Source organism: Dryobates pubescens, chromosome 36, assembly GCF_014839835.1.
Source record: "Dryobates pubescens isolate bDryPub1 chromosome 36, bDryPub1.pri, whole genome shotgun sequence".
NCBI classification, from domain to species: Eukaryota; Metazoa; Chordata; class Aves; order Piciformes; family Picidae; genus Dryobates; species Dryobates pubescens.
Window position 1 is genome coordinate 1,453,106 of NC_071647.1, and position 18,654 is coordinate 1,471,759.

The 18,654-nt window shown below is 59.8% G+C and overlaps 1 protein-coding gene across 1 annotated transcript in view; it reads right to left on the minus strand.

Moving 5' to 3' along the window:
* The window catches only part of MLLT6 (MLLT6, PHD finger containing), a 43,050-nt gene extending 25,967 nt beyond the window's left edge, over nucleotides 1-17,083 (minus strand). Inside the window, exons 1-6 of the mRNA XM_054176791.1 lie at nucleotides 16,961-17,083; nucleotides 11,543-11,622; nucleotides 6,478-6,532; nucleotides 4,928-5,037; nucleotides 4,153-4,256; nucleotides 512-605 (exon numbers count right to left, since the gene is read on the minus strand). Of these exons, the coding sequence (XP_054032766.1) occupies nucleotides 512-605; nucleotides 4,153-4,256; nucleotides 4,928-5,037; nucleotides 6,478-6,532; nucleotides 11,543-11,622; nucleotides 16,961-17,069 (552 nt within the window). The 5' untranslated portion in view covers nucleotides 17,070-17,083. The remainder of the gene's footprint in view (nucleotides 1-511; nucleotides 606-4,152; nucleotides 4,257-4,927; nucleotides 5,038-6,477; nucleotides 6,533-11,542; nucleotides 11,623-16,960) is intronic.
* Between the last annotated feature and the right edge of the window lie 1,571 nt (nucleotides 17,084-18,654).

The following is an 18,654-nucleotide window of genomic DNA, read 5'->3' on the forward strand; positions in this document are numbered from 1 at the left end:
GGGTGCTTGGGGGGCATTTCCCTACTGGCCCTGAGCAAGCCAGGATGGAGCCAACACCTCTCAGGTGACCAAACAACCAACCCCAAAGCCTCCATGGCAGAGGGGGCTCTGAGCAAGCCAGGATGGAGCCAACACCTCTCAGGTGACCCAAAATACCAACCCCAAAGCCTCCCTGGCAGAGAGGGCTCTGAGCAAGCCAGGATGAAGCCAACACCTTTCAGGTGACCAAACAACCAACCCCAAAGCCTCCATGGCAGAGAGGGCTCTGAGCAAGCCAGGATGGAGCCAACACCTCTCAGGTGACCAAACAACCAACCCCAAAGCCTCCATGGCAGAGGGGGCTCTGAGCAAGCCAGGATGGAGCCAACACCTTTCAGGTGGCCAAACAACCAACCCCAAAGCCTCCATGGCAGAGAGGGCTCTGAGCAAGCCAGGATGGAGCCAACACCTCTCAGGTGACCAAAATACCAACCCCAAAGCCTCCCTGGCAGAGGGGGGGTCAGGAACTCACCATTTTATTGAAGTGGTACTTGCAGTAGCCACAGTATTTGACATTGTCCACTTCCAGGACTTCTTCCTCACACAACAGACCAGCCATCTGGGCACTGGAACACACCAAAGAGGAAGAGGAGGAGGAAGCAAATGGCACAGCCCACCAAAGAACGGCTCAGGATGCCCAAGGCAGGGTCCTAGGGTCACCCCTGGCAGCACTTCTCTGCCTCCCAGCCACGGCTGAGGGGTCAAAAATCAAGGCTGAGAGCTCCAAGTCAGCCTGAAGGGTTCAGCTCCACTCCTGAGCAATAGCTGGAGCCAACCACTTGAGCCAGGGTTCACAGCTCTCTCTCTCTCTCCCTCTCTGCCTTGATGCTGAAGGATTTCTGCCCTTGAGACAGCCAGCAATGGGAATCACCATGGAATGGGCTGGGTTGGAAGGGAGCTTAAAGGTCAGCCAGTTCCAACTGGGCAGGGACCCCTCCCAGCAGCCCAAGGTCTCACCCAGCCTGGCCCTGAACACCTCCAGGGAGAGAGGGCAGCCACAGCCTCCCCTGGGCGACCTGTGCCAGGCTCTCCCTACCCTCATTGGCAAGGATTTGTTCCTCATCTCCAGCTCAAACCTCCTCTCTCTCCCCTCCCCAAAACCCTCCCCTCTCCCCCACCAATCCTCCCATCTCTCCCCCCCCTATTCTCCCCTCTCCCTCCCCCCAAACCCTCTCCCCTCACCTTTCCTCTCTCCCCCCAAACCCTCCCCTCTCTGCCCCCAAATCTCCTCTCCCTCCCCTCAAACCTTCCCTCTCCCCCCCAACCCTCCCCTCTCTCCCCTCCCAACCCCAAACTTCCCCTCTCCCCTTCACCCCACCCCTCCCCTCTCTCCCCCACCCCAACCCCTTAAAGCTCCCTTCTCTCTTGGCAAACAGGGATCAAACTCCCCCCCCCCCCCCCCCCCCCCAGGCTCTTTCCAATCCCCCCTGGAGCCTTCCCAGCTGCTCTTCCCTCCCGGACCGTCCTGCAGCCATTGTTTGCTTTGGGCTTGGTTCGGTGTTTTGTTTCCTCTCTGAAGGGGAGCCAGGGAGGGCAGTTAACAACTGCAGCCCCAGGGGTTTGTCAGCAGGGGCAAGGAATCCCCTCGGCAAAGCTGGGGGTCTCCCAGGGCAGAGCCCTGCGAGGGGAGGTGAGGAGATCAGCCCTGAAACAACATCTCCCCCCCCCCCAGCAGCTCCGTGAGACTCCTGCCCGTGCTGTGCTGCAGAAGGAACATTCCTGCCTGCTGACTCAGCCCAGCTCCTCTTGGATTCCACAGGCTCCCGGGGCAATCCCCCTGCTCAGCAGGGAGAGCTGAGTGAACCACACAACTGCCAGGGACCTCAAGGCTCAGCCAGCCCCAACCCCCCCTGCCTGCCACGGGCAGGGACACCTCACACCACAGCAGGTTGCTCACAGCCACCTCCAGCCTGGCTGCAAACACCTCCAGGCAGGAGGCTTCCACCACCTCCCTGGGCAGCCTGTGCCAGGCTCTCACCACCCTCCTGGGGAACAACTTCTTCCTCATCTCCAGCCTCAATTTGCCTTCTTCCAGCTCAAAGCCATTGCCTTTCATCCTGCCACTCTCAAGGAAGGAACCAAGTGGCAGCATGGATGCTCACTGCCCCAAACCATGCCAGCACAGCTCACACAAGCTTTGCCAGGGCTGGAATGGACCTCAAGGCTCAACCAGTTCCCAACCCCCCCTGCCACGGGCAGGGACACCTCACACCACAGCAGGTTGCTCACAGCCACCTCCAGCCTGGCTGCAAACACCTCCAGGCAGGAGGCTTCCACCACCTCCCTGGGCAGCCTGTGCCAGGCTCTCACCACCCTCCTGGGGAAGAACTTCTTCCTGGCAACCAATCTGAATCTCCCCACTTCTGGTTCTGCTCCATCCCCCCCAGCCCTATCCCTCCCTGACACCCTCAAAAGTCCCTCCCCAGCTTTCTTGCAGCCCCCTGCAGATCCTGGAAGGCCACAGTTAGGTCTCCTGGGAGCCTTCTCCTCTCCAGACTGCACAGCCCCAGCTCTCTGTCTGCCTCCACAGAGGAAGGACAGAGAGTGCTGCAGGCTCAGCTCAGCAGCTGAGCATAGAGGAGATGCTCCTCACACCAAACCACCCCAGGCTGACTGGCACAGCTGCCCACAGCAGCCACCAAGCCCAGAGCTCACAGGATGCTAGGGGCTGGAATGGACCCCAGGAAACCATCGAGTCCAACCCCCCCTGCCAGAGCAGGAGCACAGAATCCAGCCCAGGTCACACAGGAGCACATCCAGATGGGGCTGGAAAGGCTCCAGAGGCTCCACAGCCCCTCTGGGCAGCCTGCTCCAGGGCTCTGTGCCCCTCACCCTCCTGATGCTGAGGTGGAGCCTCCTGTGCTGCAGTTTCCACCCACTGCCCCTTGCCCTACCCCAGGGTGCAACCCAGCAGAGCCTCTGCCCTCCCTCCTGCCCCCCAGCCCTCAGCTCTTGATAGACATTGATTAGATCCCCTCTCAGCCTTCTCTTCTCCAGACTGCTCTCAGCCTCTCCTCACAGGGCAGTGCTCCAGGGCAGTGCTCCAGGGCCTTCCCCACGCTGGGGCTGCTCCTGGGGGGCTGGAGCACAGCCCTGGGAGGAGAGGCTGAGGGAGCTGGGGTTGCTTAGCCTGCAGAAGAGGAGGCTCAGGGGAGACCTTCTTGCTCTCTCCAACTCCCTGAGTGGAGGTTGTAGCCAGCTGGGGGTTGGCCTCTTCTTCCAGGCAAGCAGCACCAGAACAAGAGGACACAGCCTCAAGCTGTGCCAGGGGAGGTTTAGGCTGGAGGTGAGGAGAAAGTTCTTCCCAGCAAGAGAGATTGGCCATGGGAATGTGCTGCCCAGGGAGGTGGTGGAGTCCCCATCCCTGGAGGTGTTTAGGAAGAGCCTGGATGGGGTGCTTGGTGCCATGGTTGAGTTGATCAGATGGTGCTGGGTGAGAGGTTGGACTGGATGACCTCAAAGGTCTCTTCCAACCTGGTTCATTCTGTTCTATTCTTTTCCAACCTGGTTGATTCTATGATTCTAAGGCTTAGTTGATGAGGTGGTGCTGGGTAGCAGGTTGGACTGGGTGACCTCTAAGGTCTTTTCCAACCTGGTTGTTCCAAGGCTTAGCTGATGAGGTGGTGCTGGGTGACAGCTTGGACTGGGTGACCTCTGAGGTCTTTTCCAACCTTATTGATTCTAAGGTTTAGTTGATGATTCTAAGGTTTAGTTGGGTGATAGGTTGGACTGGGTGACCTCTAAGGTCTTTTCCAACCTGGTTGGTTCTAAGGTTTAGTTGATGAGATGAGGTTGGGTAATTGGTTGGACTGGGTGATCTCTAAGGTCTTTTCCAACCTGGTTGTTCTAAGGCTTAGCAGATGAGGTGGTGCTGGGTGACAGGTTGGACTGGGTGACCTCTGAGGCCTTTTCCAACCTGGTTGTTCTAAGGCTTAGTTGATGAGATGAGGTTGGGTAATTGGTTGGACTGGATGACCTCTAAGGTCTTTTCCAACCTGGTTGTTCTAAGGCTTAGCTGATGAGGTGGTGCTGGGTGACAGGTTGGACTGGGTGACCTCTGAGGCCTTTTCCATCCTGGCTGGCTCTGCACTCTGCTGTGGGGCCCTCACTCACCAGGTGACGTGGAAGGCTTGGCGGCAGCCGTGCCTGTTGCAGGCCATGCAGGCTCCAGAGGCTGCTTTGCTCTCCCTGCCCTGCTCCTCACAGATGTAGCAGGTCTGCAAGCAACAAAGCAAGAACCAAGCCTCAGCTTCAAACCTCAGCTTCACCAGGAGGCAAAGCCTTCAAGAGCTTCTCTGGCAGCAGCTCTGGGGGACACAGGTCTCAACTCTCATCTTTTTGGGGTGGTTTTCTTTCCTCTCTCCCCTCAGATAACATCACCCCCAAAAAAACCACCCCAGCCACATCCCTGGAGGTGTTTGGAAGATGGTTGGGTGATTTGCTTAGGGCCATGGTCTGTCTGCAGGGGGATGCTGGGTTATGGGTGGACTTGAGGAGCTTGAGGTCCTCTCCACCATCCTTAAGGTCTCCTCTTCACCATCCTTAAGGTCTCCCCCTCCTCCACTACCCTGAAGGTCTCCCCTCCTCCACCACCCTTAAGGGTCTCTACCTCCACCACCACCCTCAAAGGTCTCTCCCTCCTCCACCCTGAAGGGTCTCCCCTCCACCACCCTGAAGGGTCTCCCCTCCACCACCACCCTTCAAGGTCTCTCCCTCTTCCACCAGCCTTAAAGGTCCCCCTCCACCAGCCTGAAGGTCTCCCCCTCCTCCACCACCCTGAAGGTCTCTCCTCTAAGGTCTCCCCTCCCCCAGATCTCCCCTCCCCCACTCCCAGGCCTCCCCTCCCCCTCCCCTAGGCCTCCCCTCCCCCTCCCCCAGGCCTCCTGACCTTGTTGAAGCGGTCGTGGGGGACGTACTGCAGCACGATGGGCTCCATGGTCAGCACGTTGGCAAACTGCACCTCGGGGATGTACAGAGCGCAGACCACATGAGCCCAGCCTGGGGACACAGACAGCAGACAGGGCCCAAGGGTCACAGGGAGCAGCCCAGAGGAGACCCCAGCTCAGCCAGAGGAGGCTGAGGGGTGTAGCAAGGGAGGCAGCAGGAGCTGGGATGGTTCCTCCTCTGAGGACAGGCTGAGAGAGTTGGGGTTGTGCAGGCTGGAGAGGAGAAGGCTCCCAGGAGACCTTCTGGTGGTCTTCCAGGATCTGCAGAGGGCTACAAGAGAGCTGGGGAGGGACTTTTGGGGGGGTCAGGGAGAGATAGGGCTGGGGGGGATGGAGCAGAACCAGAAGTGGGGAGATTCAGATTGGATGTGAGGAAGAAGTTGTTCCCCAGGAGGGTGGTGAGAGCCTGGCACAGGTTGCCCAGGGAGGTGGTGGAAGCCTCCTGCCTGGAGGTGTTTGCAGCCAGGCTGGAGGTGGCTGTGAGCAACCTGCTGTAGTGAGAGCTGTCCCTGCCCATGGCAGGGGGGCTGGGACTGGATGCTCCTTGAGGTCCCTTCCAACCCTGATGATTCCCTGCTGGGCTTGGAAGGTTGCTTTGTTGTGACTCAGTTGGGGATGGAAGGCTTTGGGGGCGAGAAAGGGATGGATCCCAACGTCCAGGTTGAAGAAGGAAGCAGAGAGGGCTTTGGGAGGAGGAGTGGACCATGCTGATCAGTCTTCAAAGCACCCCTGAGGACCTGAGGGCCAGAGCTGGAGAGCCAACCCAGGCCAGGCAAAGCAGCCAAGCAGCTGCTGGTGGGACAGGTCTGACTTGGAGCCCCCAAGCCCCCAGGAGCAAAGCTCCCTTGGCTGGCTGCCACTGAGGGCTAAAGAAGCTCAGATTAGAATCTAAATCCACCAAGACTCTTCTGACCAGATGGAATTTCAACTTAACACATCTGAGGTGGGGACAGAACTGAGGTCTGAAGCTCAGGAGCTCCCAGGGGGCTGATCCTCTCCTAGGCTGCAGCCAGAGCAGTGTGGGCAGCAAGGCAAGAAGAGAGGGGATCCTGCCCCTTGGCTCTGCTCTGCTCAGACCTCACCTCCAATCCTGCCTCCAGCTCTGGTGCCCTCAGCAGGAGGACACAGAGGTGCTGGAGGGAGGCCACAGAGATGAGCCCAGGTCTGGAGCAGCTCTGCTGTGAGCACAGGCTGAGGGAGCTGGGGCTGTGCAGCCTGCAGGGGAGAAGACTCCAGGGGGACCTCAGAGCTGCTGAAGGGATCCTGCAGGGAGGCTGCAGAGAGACTGCTGCTGAGGGGGTCTGGAGGCAGCCCCAGGGGGAAGGGTTTGGGGCTGAGGCAGAGCTGTAAGGAACAAGCAGAGTGTTTGCACCCCCCTGGAGCCTCCAAGCCTTCCCTCTCTGGTGACATAGGCTCAGGGATGAATTCTTCTGTGCCTGGGACAGCTGCTGGGTCCCCAAGGACGCCGTGGGACACCCCCAGGGCTACTCACCTCCGTTGTCAGTCCGTTTGAGGGCTCCATCCTTGTGTGGACACAGCTCACATCTCTTGAAACGAAGCAGAAAGACAGCAACAAGTTTAAAACTCAGCCTCCCCCCCAGGGGCCAGAGAAGAGCTGCTTCATCCCCCAGCTGCTTCTGAAAGATGCCTTCAAAGGGAGGAAGTAGAAGCAAAGGCTTGAGAGAGCTCTGAGGGGGGTGCAAAAGAGATCCCTCTGGCACCGCTTGAGATGGGCTTGGCAGGGATGGGGTTTAAAGCCTCAGCCCAAGAGCCACAAGAGCTGCAGAAGAGGCTTCAAATGGAGCCTTCAAAACAACAACAAACAAAACCCCAACAAGTTCTGAGACTTGGTGTGGTTGGGGAGTAGAACTGAAAGCCATGACTCAGAGAGCAGCAGGCAAATGAAGCCATTCTCTATCTCTGCTTCCTTCCTTCCTCCCCCCTCTCTCTCTGTGTCTCTCTCTCTCTAGTGCTATTTTTCCCCCACTCTCATGTCAGGAGGGTGAGCCTCTGCTCCTCACCCAACCCAGGCCACCAGCACTGCTGGGTGGGCATCCTGCTCCCCACCCAACCCCAGCCTGGGAGGTGGCTGTGGTGCCTCCTCTGGAGACGCTGCCTTGGACCTCTCTGTGACTGACTTGCAAAGGGGAAGGGACCACCGGCTCCCTGCTCCTGAGCCCCTTCCTCAGATGCTCAGGTCAGAAGCCCCCAGGGGAGTCAGGGATTTTTCGTTTAGGTTTCTTGGGTTTTTTTTTGCATGGAGAATGAGGTAAGGAAGCCTGGGTGACCTCCACAGGTCCCTTCCACCCCCTGCCATTCTCTGGCTCTGGGATCCTCCAAGGCTTCGCTGGAGTGGAGTGTGTGGGGCAGGCGACCAGGAACCTTCGCAAGCACCAAGCCCCCGCGGTAAGCCCGCAGCAGGAGAGGAGACAAAGCCTCAGCGCCGTCCTCACTTTCCCTGCCACTTAAGGAGAGGGATGAGCGCAGGAGATGCTCCTCAGCGCTCCTGGCTGGGTCCGGGCTGAGGAACTGCTGCCGCAACGCTTAGGGCAAACACAGCAGAGCCAAGACAGACTGGGGGGGGGAAGAAAAGAAAAGAAAACCAACAAACCACCCAACAACTGAGACACTGCACCGAGCCATTTGCACTTGAAAAGGCTCCTCAAGCGCTCCCCTCCACCCCTCGGATCAAAGCAGCTCTCCCACCACGCCATTAGCCGGAGCTCTGATGGTAACAAGAGGGGTTAACAGCTCCAGCCGCCCCACGCCAGCCTCTTCACAGCCCTGCCTCCAACTGACAGCTAAAGCCTGCACATGATCCCTCACATGAGTGCCCTCTGGCCATCGCAAGCTCCCCGGGCTTCCCAGGCAATTTGCTTACAAAGTGGATGAAGCTTTCACTTCCTTCGCCTCTAAGCGCCGAGAAGGTCTCTCAGCAGCCTTTAGGGACCTGAGCGCCCGCGGAAGGGGTTGGGAATAGAACAGAGTTAACCAGGTTGGAAAAGACCTTCGAGATCATCGAGTCCAACCTCTCACCCAGCACCATCTGATCAGCTAAACCGCGGCACCGAGTGCCTCATCCAGGCTCTTCCTAAACGCCTCCAGGGATGGAGACTCCAGCACCTCCCTGGGTTTAGGAGCAGGGAGCCAGTGGTCCCTTCCCCTTTGCAAGTCAGTCAGCAGAGAGGTCCAAGGCAGCCTCTCCAGGGGAGGTTTATTTCAGTTCTGAGGGTGGGGAGATACGAAGCAGCAAAGCTTGGTTGATTTAAACCAGGTTAGCTTTGAGTTCCTGACTCCCTGGGGGCTTCTGACCTGAGCATCTGAGGAAGGGGCTCAGGAGCAGGGAGCCAGTGGTCCCTTCCCCTTTGCAAGTCAGTCAACAGAGAGGTCCAAGGCAGTGTCTCCAGGAGAGGTTTATTTCAACTCTGGTGGATTTAAACCAGGTTAGCTTTGAGTTCCTGACTCCCTGGGGGGCTTCTGACTTGAGGCTCTACCCCCAAGTGCTGCCGACTCCAAGCCAGGGCTCCTGAGCTCCCCTCCCAAAGCTGCACCATGGAATCAAGTGGGCTGGGAAAGACCTCCAAGATCGAGTCCTAGCACCACCAAAGCCACTCAACCCTGGCCCCGAGTCCACACACTTCTTGAACACCTCCTGCAGAGGGGATGGAGCCCAGCTCCCCAAAGCAGAGAGGCAGAGACACCCCAGAACTGTCAGGGCTGGAAGGGACCTCAAGGACCATCCAGTTCCAACCCCCCTGCCACGGGCAGGAGATCTGTGTTTGCAAGCTCTCCTCGGGGAGTGCAGAACTCTCCAGGCTTCCTTATCTCATTTTCCAAGCTAAAGAAAGAGATAAATATTTGGCCAATTAATCTTTTTGTTGTGGACAAAGCTTGGCAAGAGCTTGGGGATCCTCCTAGGAAGGAGAACAGGAAGGAGGCTGCCACACAGCCATGAGGAGAGCAGCTCCAGCATCACACTCAGCCTGCTGCTGTTGTCAGCACTCAAGGAGCTGCAGCATCTCTCCTTCCAGATCCTCCCAGCAGCATCCCCAGGCTGCCAATCATGGAGTGCCAGGGGTCTGGGAAGGAGCCCTGGAGGTCATCCAGGCCAAGCCCCCCTGCCCCAGCAGGGCACCCACAGCAGCTTGCCCAGCAGCACAGTGCCCAAGGGGGGTTGGAAGCTCTCCAGGGAAGGAGACTCCACAGCCTCTCTGGGCAGCCTGCTCCAGGGCTTTGCACCCTCACCCCAGAGAAGCTTCTGCCCACTTTGATGTGGAGGCTGCCAAGCCTCCTGGGGTCCAGCTTCCATCCATCCTATCCTTGGCTATCACCTGGCACCATCCTCCTGACAGCCACCCTCCAGATCGTTGTAGGCACTGATGAGGTCCCCTCCAGCCTCCTCTTCTCCAACCCAAGCAGCCCCAGGGGCTCTCAGGAGAGAGCTGCTCCAATCCCTTCACCCCCCCCTGCAGCCCTCCCTCGAACTTTCTCCTCTCCTCCACCGGGCACAGCAAGGGGGCAGCGCCAGGACCAGAGCCCTCCAGCCTTGCTTGGACCACCGAGGCCAAACTCCAAGTGGTTTCAAGAGCAGAGCCATGCCCAGAGCTCATCCCCCTCCCTCTGCTCAGGCTGCTCCCCTACATCAAAGCCCTTTTGATTCTTTTCAAGTCCTTACCCATCTGTGTGTCTGTTGCTATGACTGCTGGCGTTCAGCTGAGAAGGTGGAGGGATTTAGGTAGGAAATCAGCCCCGGCTCTGCTTTAAGGCAGGCAGATTAGCACTCCCTCACTCCCTCACTCCTTGCAGCAGCACAGCTGAATGCCCCAGGACTCACCACGGCATGACTGAAGCCCACCAGGCATTGTCTGAGGGATTTCACCCAGGGCAAGTCAGATCAGGAGCCACCTGCAGGGCTCTTTGGGGTCTCTTTTTTGTGCTGTCTTGGAGGTACCTCGGGGGCAGTCTGAAGCCTACAGACGTGCAAGGGAAAAGTTGCAGCCCCTGCAGTGAGCACAGGTGAGGGGGACCTGTGTGTACATGCACCAGCAGAGCTTGCACCCGGTTGTAGCTGAGGCTGAGGAGCTTCCCTCTGCCTGCACGGCTGGGAGAGCCCTGGGGAGGAGGCCAGCTGAAATCCCAGCTCCTTCCCTTGCTGGGGGACAATCTGCAGGATGTGAGAGCACTCCCAGGCACATCTGATCCTCTTTACTGCAGCAGACATGAAAGCAGCATCTTGGAGAGAGGGGGAGAGCTCAGGTCTGAGTGCCTGCTCTTGTTTACACCCCCAGCTTCCAAGCAGGAGGGAGTTAACACGAGGGTGCAGGCACTGCACGGCACAGACACCTAATTCCCTCATCCTGCCCAGCTCCTGGCCCATCTGTGGAGCAGATTCCACTTCTGGACTGCAGCAGAAGCACAGAGCCTGGCTGGGATGGAGCTCAAAATGTCACAGAACCCCCAAAGCTCAGCATGGTGAGGTTGGAAGGGACCTCTGGAGCTCAGCCAGTCCAACTCCCCCTGCTCCTGCAGGGCTCCCCCAGCAGCCTGCCCAGCAGCACAGTGCCCAGGGCGGGTTGGGAGCTCTCCACAACCTCTCTGGGCAGCCTGCTCCAGGCCTCCAGCAGCCTCACACCAAACAACTTTCTCCTCCTGGCCAGGTGGAACCTCCTGGGCTCCAGTTTGCAGCTGTTTGCTCAGCTCTGCACAGAGCTTCAGAGGTCACCAGGAGGGGACCTCAGAAGTCACTCAGCTAAAGCAGTTCAGAAGGCAGTGGAGGCATCAGCAAAGGTTGCTTGTGGTGAGCCCTGGCTTCAGGGCAAGCCAAAGGACAGCCCACAGAGAATCCCAGCACGGTGAGGAGGGTGGGAAGGGACCTCTGAAGAGCATCCAGTCCAAGCCCCCTGCTAGAGCAGGACCACCTGGAGCAAATCACCCAGGAACGAAGTTCAATTTGAACTCATCTTTAAGAGAGAGCAGCAGGGGATCAGAGAGCCACAGAACTGTTTGGGTTGGAGAAGCCCTCTGAGTCCAACCATCAACCCAACACCACCATGGCCACCAAACCATGGCCCCAGGGCTCTGGAAACACCTCCAGGGGTGGTGACTCCACCACCTCCCTGGGCAGCCTGTGCCAATCCCTGACTGCTCCTGCAGCACACAAATCGTTCCTGACATCCAACCTAAACCTCCCCTGAGGCAACCTGAGGCCACTTCCTCTTGTTCTGTCTCCTGACACCAACACTCATCTGGCTCCAACCTCCTTCCAGGGAGCTGGAGAGAGCAATGAGGTCTCCCCTTCAGCCTCCTCTTCTCCAGGCAGCTCCCTCAGCTGCTCCTCCCCAGCTTCATTGCCCTTCTCTGGCCCTGCTCCGGCAAGTCAAGGTCAAGAGGATCCAGGCAGAGCTGGGGCTACAGTCACAGCCCTGCTGAAGTGCCAGGTTCTGTCCCTTCTGCCAGGGCACCACGCTGCCCCCAGGGGACCACACTGCCCCCAGGGGAGGCACAAAGGGCATCAAACCTCCTCCCTGAGGCTAAGCAGAGGAGCTGCTGGTACTCACCACCCGGGCGGCTCGCTCCTGAGACTCACACTTCCGACAGAACCAAGGTCCAGTAGGGACCTGGACAATCCCATAGCAAGCTGGAAGAAAAAGCAGAGAGAGTCGATGAGGAACATCTTCAGAGCAGCTCTTGCATCCCCCAGGGGTGTAACCAGGCAGGGGTGGGTGCCAGAACCCCAGGTGGCATCACCACAGCCTCCGATTGCCCTGCCTGGTTTCCACACCCAGCAACCTCATCAGCCCTTAGCAAGAGGTCCAAGGTGACCTCTTCAGTCAAGGTCTCAGGGATTCCTTGAGCAGGTTGGGTTGGGTGGGACCTTAAAAGATCAGCCTGTTCCAACCCCCCTGCTGTGGGCAGGGACCACTTCTCACCAGCCCAGGCTGCTCAAGGCCTCAAGAGCATAATCAAGATGAAGATGAACTCTCAGCATCATGCAGGAAATCGTCTTGGGGAGGGCTCAGGCAGCCACCAGGGGAAACTCCCATTCCTCCTCCACAGCCTCAAGTCACATCCAGCCCCTGAAGGACCCTTCCAGAACCCCTGAGTTCAGGTTTTTTCAGGGCTCCTTCCAGGAACAGGTTCAAGGTCAACACAGATCTCCAGCTGACAACAAAGCTGCTGGGTTTAGCCAGCTCCACCACCCAGCCCTCTTGCTTCCTACATCACTACTGATCTTCCCAGGGTCTCCTTCTGCAAGGTGCAGCTCCTTCTTCTCCACAATTAGCTCCTTTCTCTGCTGGGCTAATTGCTTGAAGAGTGCTCTCCTCCTTCAGTGATCTTCTCCCCTAACCACCCAAGAGTCTTCTCCTCCTTCAGTGACCTTCTCCCCCTAACCACCCAAGAGTGTTCCTCTCCTTCAGTGACCTTCTCCCCCTAACCACCCAAGATTGGTCCATAGTGAGTCCCAAAGGAAGTGCTTTTGGCCCTGGAAGGACTCTTGGCCACCACTGAGGTGGTTTCAAGCAGCAGAAGCTGGTGGCAAGAAGCAAGGCTGAGACCCCTCATGGCCAAGGAGCCTGCCAGGAAAGGCCAAATGAGCTCTTCCTTCTTCCACCTCCAAAGGAGAAGTGGTGGCTGGGATGGAATCCCACTCACTGGAGATGTTTTGCAGCTAGGTTGGACAAAGCAGCTGAAAAACCTCCTGCTGGAAGCAATCCTCCTGCTGCTCCCCAGGGGATGGAGCAGCCACAGCCCACGCTGGGCTCTCTCCACTCCCCACCACCACCACCCCCCAAGCCAGCAGAAGGAACACAACAGTGGAGTCCAACCAAAAGCTGAGTGCAAGAGGAGCCAAGGCAGACACAGGAGAAAATAGCAGCAGCCATGGAAGCCCTGAGAGAGAGAGCAGCCAGCCCTGGGTCCATCTTTAGCAGCAGGCTGAAGGCCAACAGCCAGCACTTGGCTGGAGCCAGGGCAAGCTTCTGTGCTTGCTGCTTCCAGGAGGAGGGAAAAGCAGGCAGGGGAAGGAGGGCAGGTGGGGAAAGCAGGCAGGGGAAGGAGGGGAAGGAGGGCAGGGGGGGAAAGCAGGCAGGGGAAGGAGGGGAAGGAGGGCAGGGGGGGAAAGCAGGCAGGGGAAGGAGGGGAAGGAGGGCAGGGGGGGAAAGCAGGCCGGGGAAGGAGGGGAAGGAGGGCAGGGGGGGAAAGCAGGCAGGGGAAGGAGGGGAAGGAGGGCAGGGGGGGAAAGCAGGCAGGGGAAGGAGGGCAGGGGGGGAAAGCAGGCAGGGGAAGGAGGGCAGGGGGGGAAAGCAGGCAGGGGAAGGAGGGCAGGGGGGGAAAGCAGGCAGGGGAAGGAGGGCAGGGGGGGAAAGCAGGCAGGGGAAGGAGGGCAGGGGGGAAAAGCAGGCAGGGGAAGGAGGGCAGGGGGGGAAAGCAGGCAGGGGAAGGAGGGCAGGGGGGGAAAGCAGGCAGGGGAAGGAGGGGAAGGAGGGCAGGTGGGGAAAGCAGGCAGGGGAAGGAGGGGAAGGAGGGCAGGGGGGGAAAGCAGGCAGGGGAAGGAGGGCAGGGGGGAGAAGCAACAAGGAAAAAACACAGAACAGAGTTGAAATTAGAACTTGGGCAAGTTGTTAACCATGCTCTCAGTGCCCAGCCAGGCTGGGGTTGCTAAGCTTTGGAGTTTTGCACTGCACAGGCCAGGTTTGCAGCCAGCATCACAGCTATGCTGTCGAGAAGCAGCCCTCCCGTGGAGCTCCTACAGCAGGTTGGGGCAGCCCAAGGCTCTGCACTTCAGCGTGCAGTCACTTCAAAAGGTTAACCTGGGGCTTGTGGATATTCAAGCAGGGCCAAAGAGAGGCCAAAGCCTGTCTGTGACTGCGTGGAATGAGAGCTGGTGACCCAGCTGATCCCCTCCAGTGGTTTGTTTTCTGTTTCAGTAGTAGCAGCCTACCAAAACACCACTCTGCTGCCAGCTTCACGAGCAGGCTGGAGGAAGAGGCTTGAGGAACATCCACCACCTGCTCCCTATGAATTATTGAGCCCTGAAGGACTCTTTCACGACCTGAAGAGACCCTTGGGTTCCCCCCAAGCACACTGGGGATGCCCTCTGAGGCTTTCCTAACCTCTTGCAGCTCCACCAAAGCAACTCTGCACACCAGCTTGCAGCAAGGAACGAACAGGGTCGGGCTCCAGCCAGCCCTGTGTGGGCCTGGGAAAATAGAAGCACTCCATGCTCCAGGCTGCCCTTGCACACTTGGGACTCTCCTTGCACATCTGAAACTCTTCCTGGCCATTCACAATTCTTCTTGCACACCCAGAACCCTTCCTTCCAACTCCAAACCCTTCCTGCCCCTGCCCGCTCCTGCCCCAGCTCCAAACCCTTCCTCCCCCTGCCCCAGCTCCAAACCCTTCCTCCTCCTGCCCCAGCTCCAAACCTTTCCTCCCCCTGCCCCAGCTCCAAACCCTTCCTCCCCCTGCCCCAGCTCCAAACCCTTCCTCCCCCTGCCCCAGCTCCAAACCCTTCCTCCCCCTGCCCCAGCTCCAAACCTTTCCTCCCCCTGCCCCAGCTCCAAACCTTTCCTCCCCCTGCCCCAGCTCCAAACCCTTCCTCCCCTGCCCCAGCTCCAAACCCTTCCTCCCCCTGCCCCAGCTCCAAACCCTTCCTCCCCCTGCCCCAGCTCCAAACCCTTCCTCCCCCTGCCCCAGCTCCAAACCCTTCCTCCCCCTGCCCCAGCTCCAAACCCTTCCTCCCCCTGCCCCAGCTCCAAACCTTTCCTCCCCCTGCCCCAGCTCCAAACCTTTCCTCCTCCTGCCCCAGCTCCAAACCTTTCCTCCCCCTGCCCCAGCTCCAAACCCTTCCTCCCCCTGCCCCAGCTCCAAACCCTTCCTCCCCCTGCCCCAGCTCCAAACCCTTCCTCCTCCTGCCCCAGCTCCAAACCCTTCCTCCCCCTGCCCCAGCTCCAAACCCTTCCTCCCCCTGCCCCAGCCTCTTCCTGCCCCAGCTCCTGACCCTTTCTGCCCCAGCTCCAGACCCTTCCTGCCAGCCAACCAAAGCCTTGGCAGTGGGCAGAAGGATGCCAGTGCCCTTTATCTCCCTCCAAAGCAGCAAGCAGTGCAGAAATCTCTCTCTGGCACAGGGTTTGGTGGCTAAGGGGAAGAATGGAAGGCTAAGGTGCTCCAAATTAAAGCAGAAGTGTTGCTGGAAATTAAGCCTCATCCTGCTGGGTCACTCAGAGGCATCCTGGAGATGCTGCCTGATGACAGAGGGCATCACCAATGCCTGTAACATCATTAATGACCATCAGTAATTGAGGGGTAGGTACCAGGATGAAGCTGCCATCCTCTTTTGGGGGGTGCCCAGTAACAGGAGAAGGGACAAGAGCTGCAAGCCTGGAGGTTCCATCTCCACATGAGGAGAAACTTCTTTGGTGGGAGGGTGCTGGAGAGGTAGGTTGTGGATTCTCCTTCTCTGGAGGCTTTCAAGGCCCCTCTGGATGTGTCCCTGGGTGACCTGCCCTGGGTGATCCTGCTCTGGCAGGCTGCACTTGATGCTCTCTAGAGGTCCCTCCCATTCTGACACCCAAGCATCACCTCTCCAGCTGGATGAGCAACCCCTTGTGAGCTTCACTTCCTCACTTTAACTCTCCAGCCACCTCCTTGGGGACTTCTGGCTGAAGCCACAACGAGTGGGGAACGCTCCAAACCCAGGCAGAAACCCCCAGAGCCCAACCTCCAGCCCTCAGAACCCACCACCCACCCCGGGGCAGGACACCAGGCTGGCATCTGGGGAGCCAGGAGCGTGCAGCAAGACACCGAGGGAGAGATCAGAGGCAGGAAGGGGCTGGAGACGAGCTGCTGGATGGATGGGATAATAATAGATGGGAAAGCAGAGATGCCAGATGAGCCCAGGAGCCCTTCCTGCTCTTCACGACAAACCAACCCGGGGGCAGCTCCCTGACTTTCTGCTGCCACCCGAACCCAACACAAACGGCTCATAAACACCCAACAGATTTCGTTGTGTTTGTGCTGGTTGGGGACGGGGCGGGGGCGAGGGAGGGGAGGACCTGAGGACAAACTTTCCGGTGCCGCCCCCCGCCCTCCTCCTCCCCCCCCCCCCCCCCCCCCCCGCCCCGGTCCCGGGGTGCTCCAAGTCATTTAAAATGCAAATCACCCAGCGCTCGGGGAGGAGGATGAGGAGGAGAGGGGGGAGCTGCCTTCCTCCTTATCCTTAGAGGAGACAGCTCCAAGCCCCCCTCCCCTGGTTTTGAGGGGGGGTGGGGGAGGTGGGGCAGAGGGGGTTACCCGGTATGAACCGAAGGGAGGGCACCGACCCCCGCGGGAGGGGCAGCTACAGGGCCTGGGGTGGGGGGGGGGGTGGGGGGCTGGGGGTGTACGGACACGGAGCTCCATCACCGTTACGACCCCCCCCAGTTCCCCCCACCAGTTCTCCCCCCCTCCAAAAAAAAAGGAAGCGAACTGCCGGGAACGACCCCCGGGAGGTTCATTTCCCCCTTCCCCGCGATGGCAAACTCCGCTCACCCCCCCGGTACACCGCTCCGTTCCTTCCCCCCCCCGCCCCCCCCATAACTCCTCCACCGAGGCAGGCCGGCGGCGACACCGTTATTTTGAACAATAGGAATAAAACAAAGCCCCCCACCCCCCCTCCCTCCCCATCTCCCACCGCCCACCCACCCCCATACACCCTCACATACCCCCCCACCCCCCCCCCCCCCCCCGGTACTGATGGTGGCGGCGGCGGAGAGGAGGAGGAGGAGGAGGACGGGGCGGGGGGGGGGACGGACGGGAGGAGGAGGAGGAGGAGGCGGCGACGGCGGCGGCAGCAAAAACAGCGGCGGAGGAAAAGCAACCGGGCCCGGCGGTGCCCGTTCTGGACCGGAGGGGAGGGTGTGCGAGGTGTTTTGGGAGGGGGTTTGTGGGGGGGGCCATGCCTGGGGGGGGTGGGGAGGGGGTCGAAGGGGGCTTACCTTGGTGCACCGCCACATTGCAGCCGTGCCCGTCGCAGTACACCAGAGGGTTCTCCGCCCAGCCCCGCTCATCAGAACAGACACAGCAGCCTCCCACCATCTCCTTCATACTTCCATGAGGGTTTCCTTCCCCCCCCCCTCCCCTCCCCACCCCCCCGCCCCCCGCTTCTACGCACACACTCCTCCTCCTTCTCCCTCCCTCCTCCTCCTCCTCTTCCCTCCCTCCCCCTTCTCTTCTCCTCCCCTCCTCTCGTCCTCTCTCCCCCTCCTCTCGTTCTCCCTCCCTCCTCCTTCTCCCTCTTCTCCTCCTCCCTCTCCTCCTCCTCCCTTGCCCCCTCACCCCCCCAGCCTTTCACACACAACCAAGGGGGTGTCCGACGCGCCCCCCCCCCTCAGCTCCGGGCGGAGACCGGGGAGGGGTGAAAAACGAAAACGGGGGCCGGGGGTGGGAGGGGGGAGGACGGGACACGGATATGACACTGGGAGCGGGGAGGGCAATGAGCCCCCGCCCCGTGCCCACGCACGGACGCGGGGACAGAGGGACGTACACCCCCCAGCCTGTACACCCCCCCCCCAAGCCTGCATGACCCCCCCCCAGCCTATACGATCCCCCCCAACCTGTACATTTCCCACCTCCCCTAACCTGTGCAACCCCCCCCAACCTCTACAACCCCTCCAACCTCTACAACCCCCCCCCCAGCCTATACGACCCCCCCCAATCTGTACATTTTCCACCTCCCCCAACCTGTATAACCCCCCCAACCTGTACACCCTCCCCAGCCTATACAACCCCCCCAAACCTGTACATTTCCCACGCCCCCAGCCTGTATAATCCTCTCAGCCTGTATACCCCCCCAACCTCTACACCCCCCCAGCCTGTACAACACCTCCCCAACCCCTATAACCCCCCCAAACCTGTACATCCCCCCCCCGCCCATACAAGTCCCCCCTAAACCTGTACCCCCCCCCAGCTTATATGAACCCTCAGGCACCCTCTTAGCTGCCCCCACCCAGCCTATACAACCCCCCCCTAAACCTGTACACCCCCCCCCAGCCTATATAACCCTCAGGCACCCCCTCAGCCCCCTCCCACCTATACAATCCCCCCGAAACCTGTACATCCCCCCCTCCCAGCCTATATAACACCCCCCCAGGCACCCCCCTCAGCCGCCCCCTCCCCAGCCTATACAATCCCCCCTAAACCTGCACATCCTCCCCTCAGCCTATATAACTCCCCAGACACCCCTTCAGTGTCGTGTGTCCCCCCCCCCCAGCCTGTACAATGCTGCCCCCCCCCCCCCATCCCCAGGCTGTGCAATCATGGCTGCGCCGCCCGCACGCTCCGGTAAAATTTGCGGTTCAGGGCTGGCAGCCCGGGCGGGTCGGGCGCGTTTTGATGCGCCTGCGAAGATGATGATGATGATGATGATGATGAAGGACGCCTTTCGCTCGGGGGGGGGGGGGGGTTGGTTGTATTTCGGGAGGCGGAGGGGGGGCTTAACCCCCTCCCACACCTCCTGCCGCTTTATTCTGCGTCTTTATGGTTAGGTTTGGTTTTGTTGTTGTTGTTTCCCCTCCCCCTTTCTACCTCCCTTTACTCCTCTTTTCCGACCCCCCCCCCCCTCCCCGGGCACACAGGGCAGGAATCCGGCTGCGCACCCGCGTGTGCAAACCGCTGGATGCGTGCCCGGAGC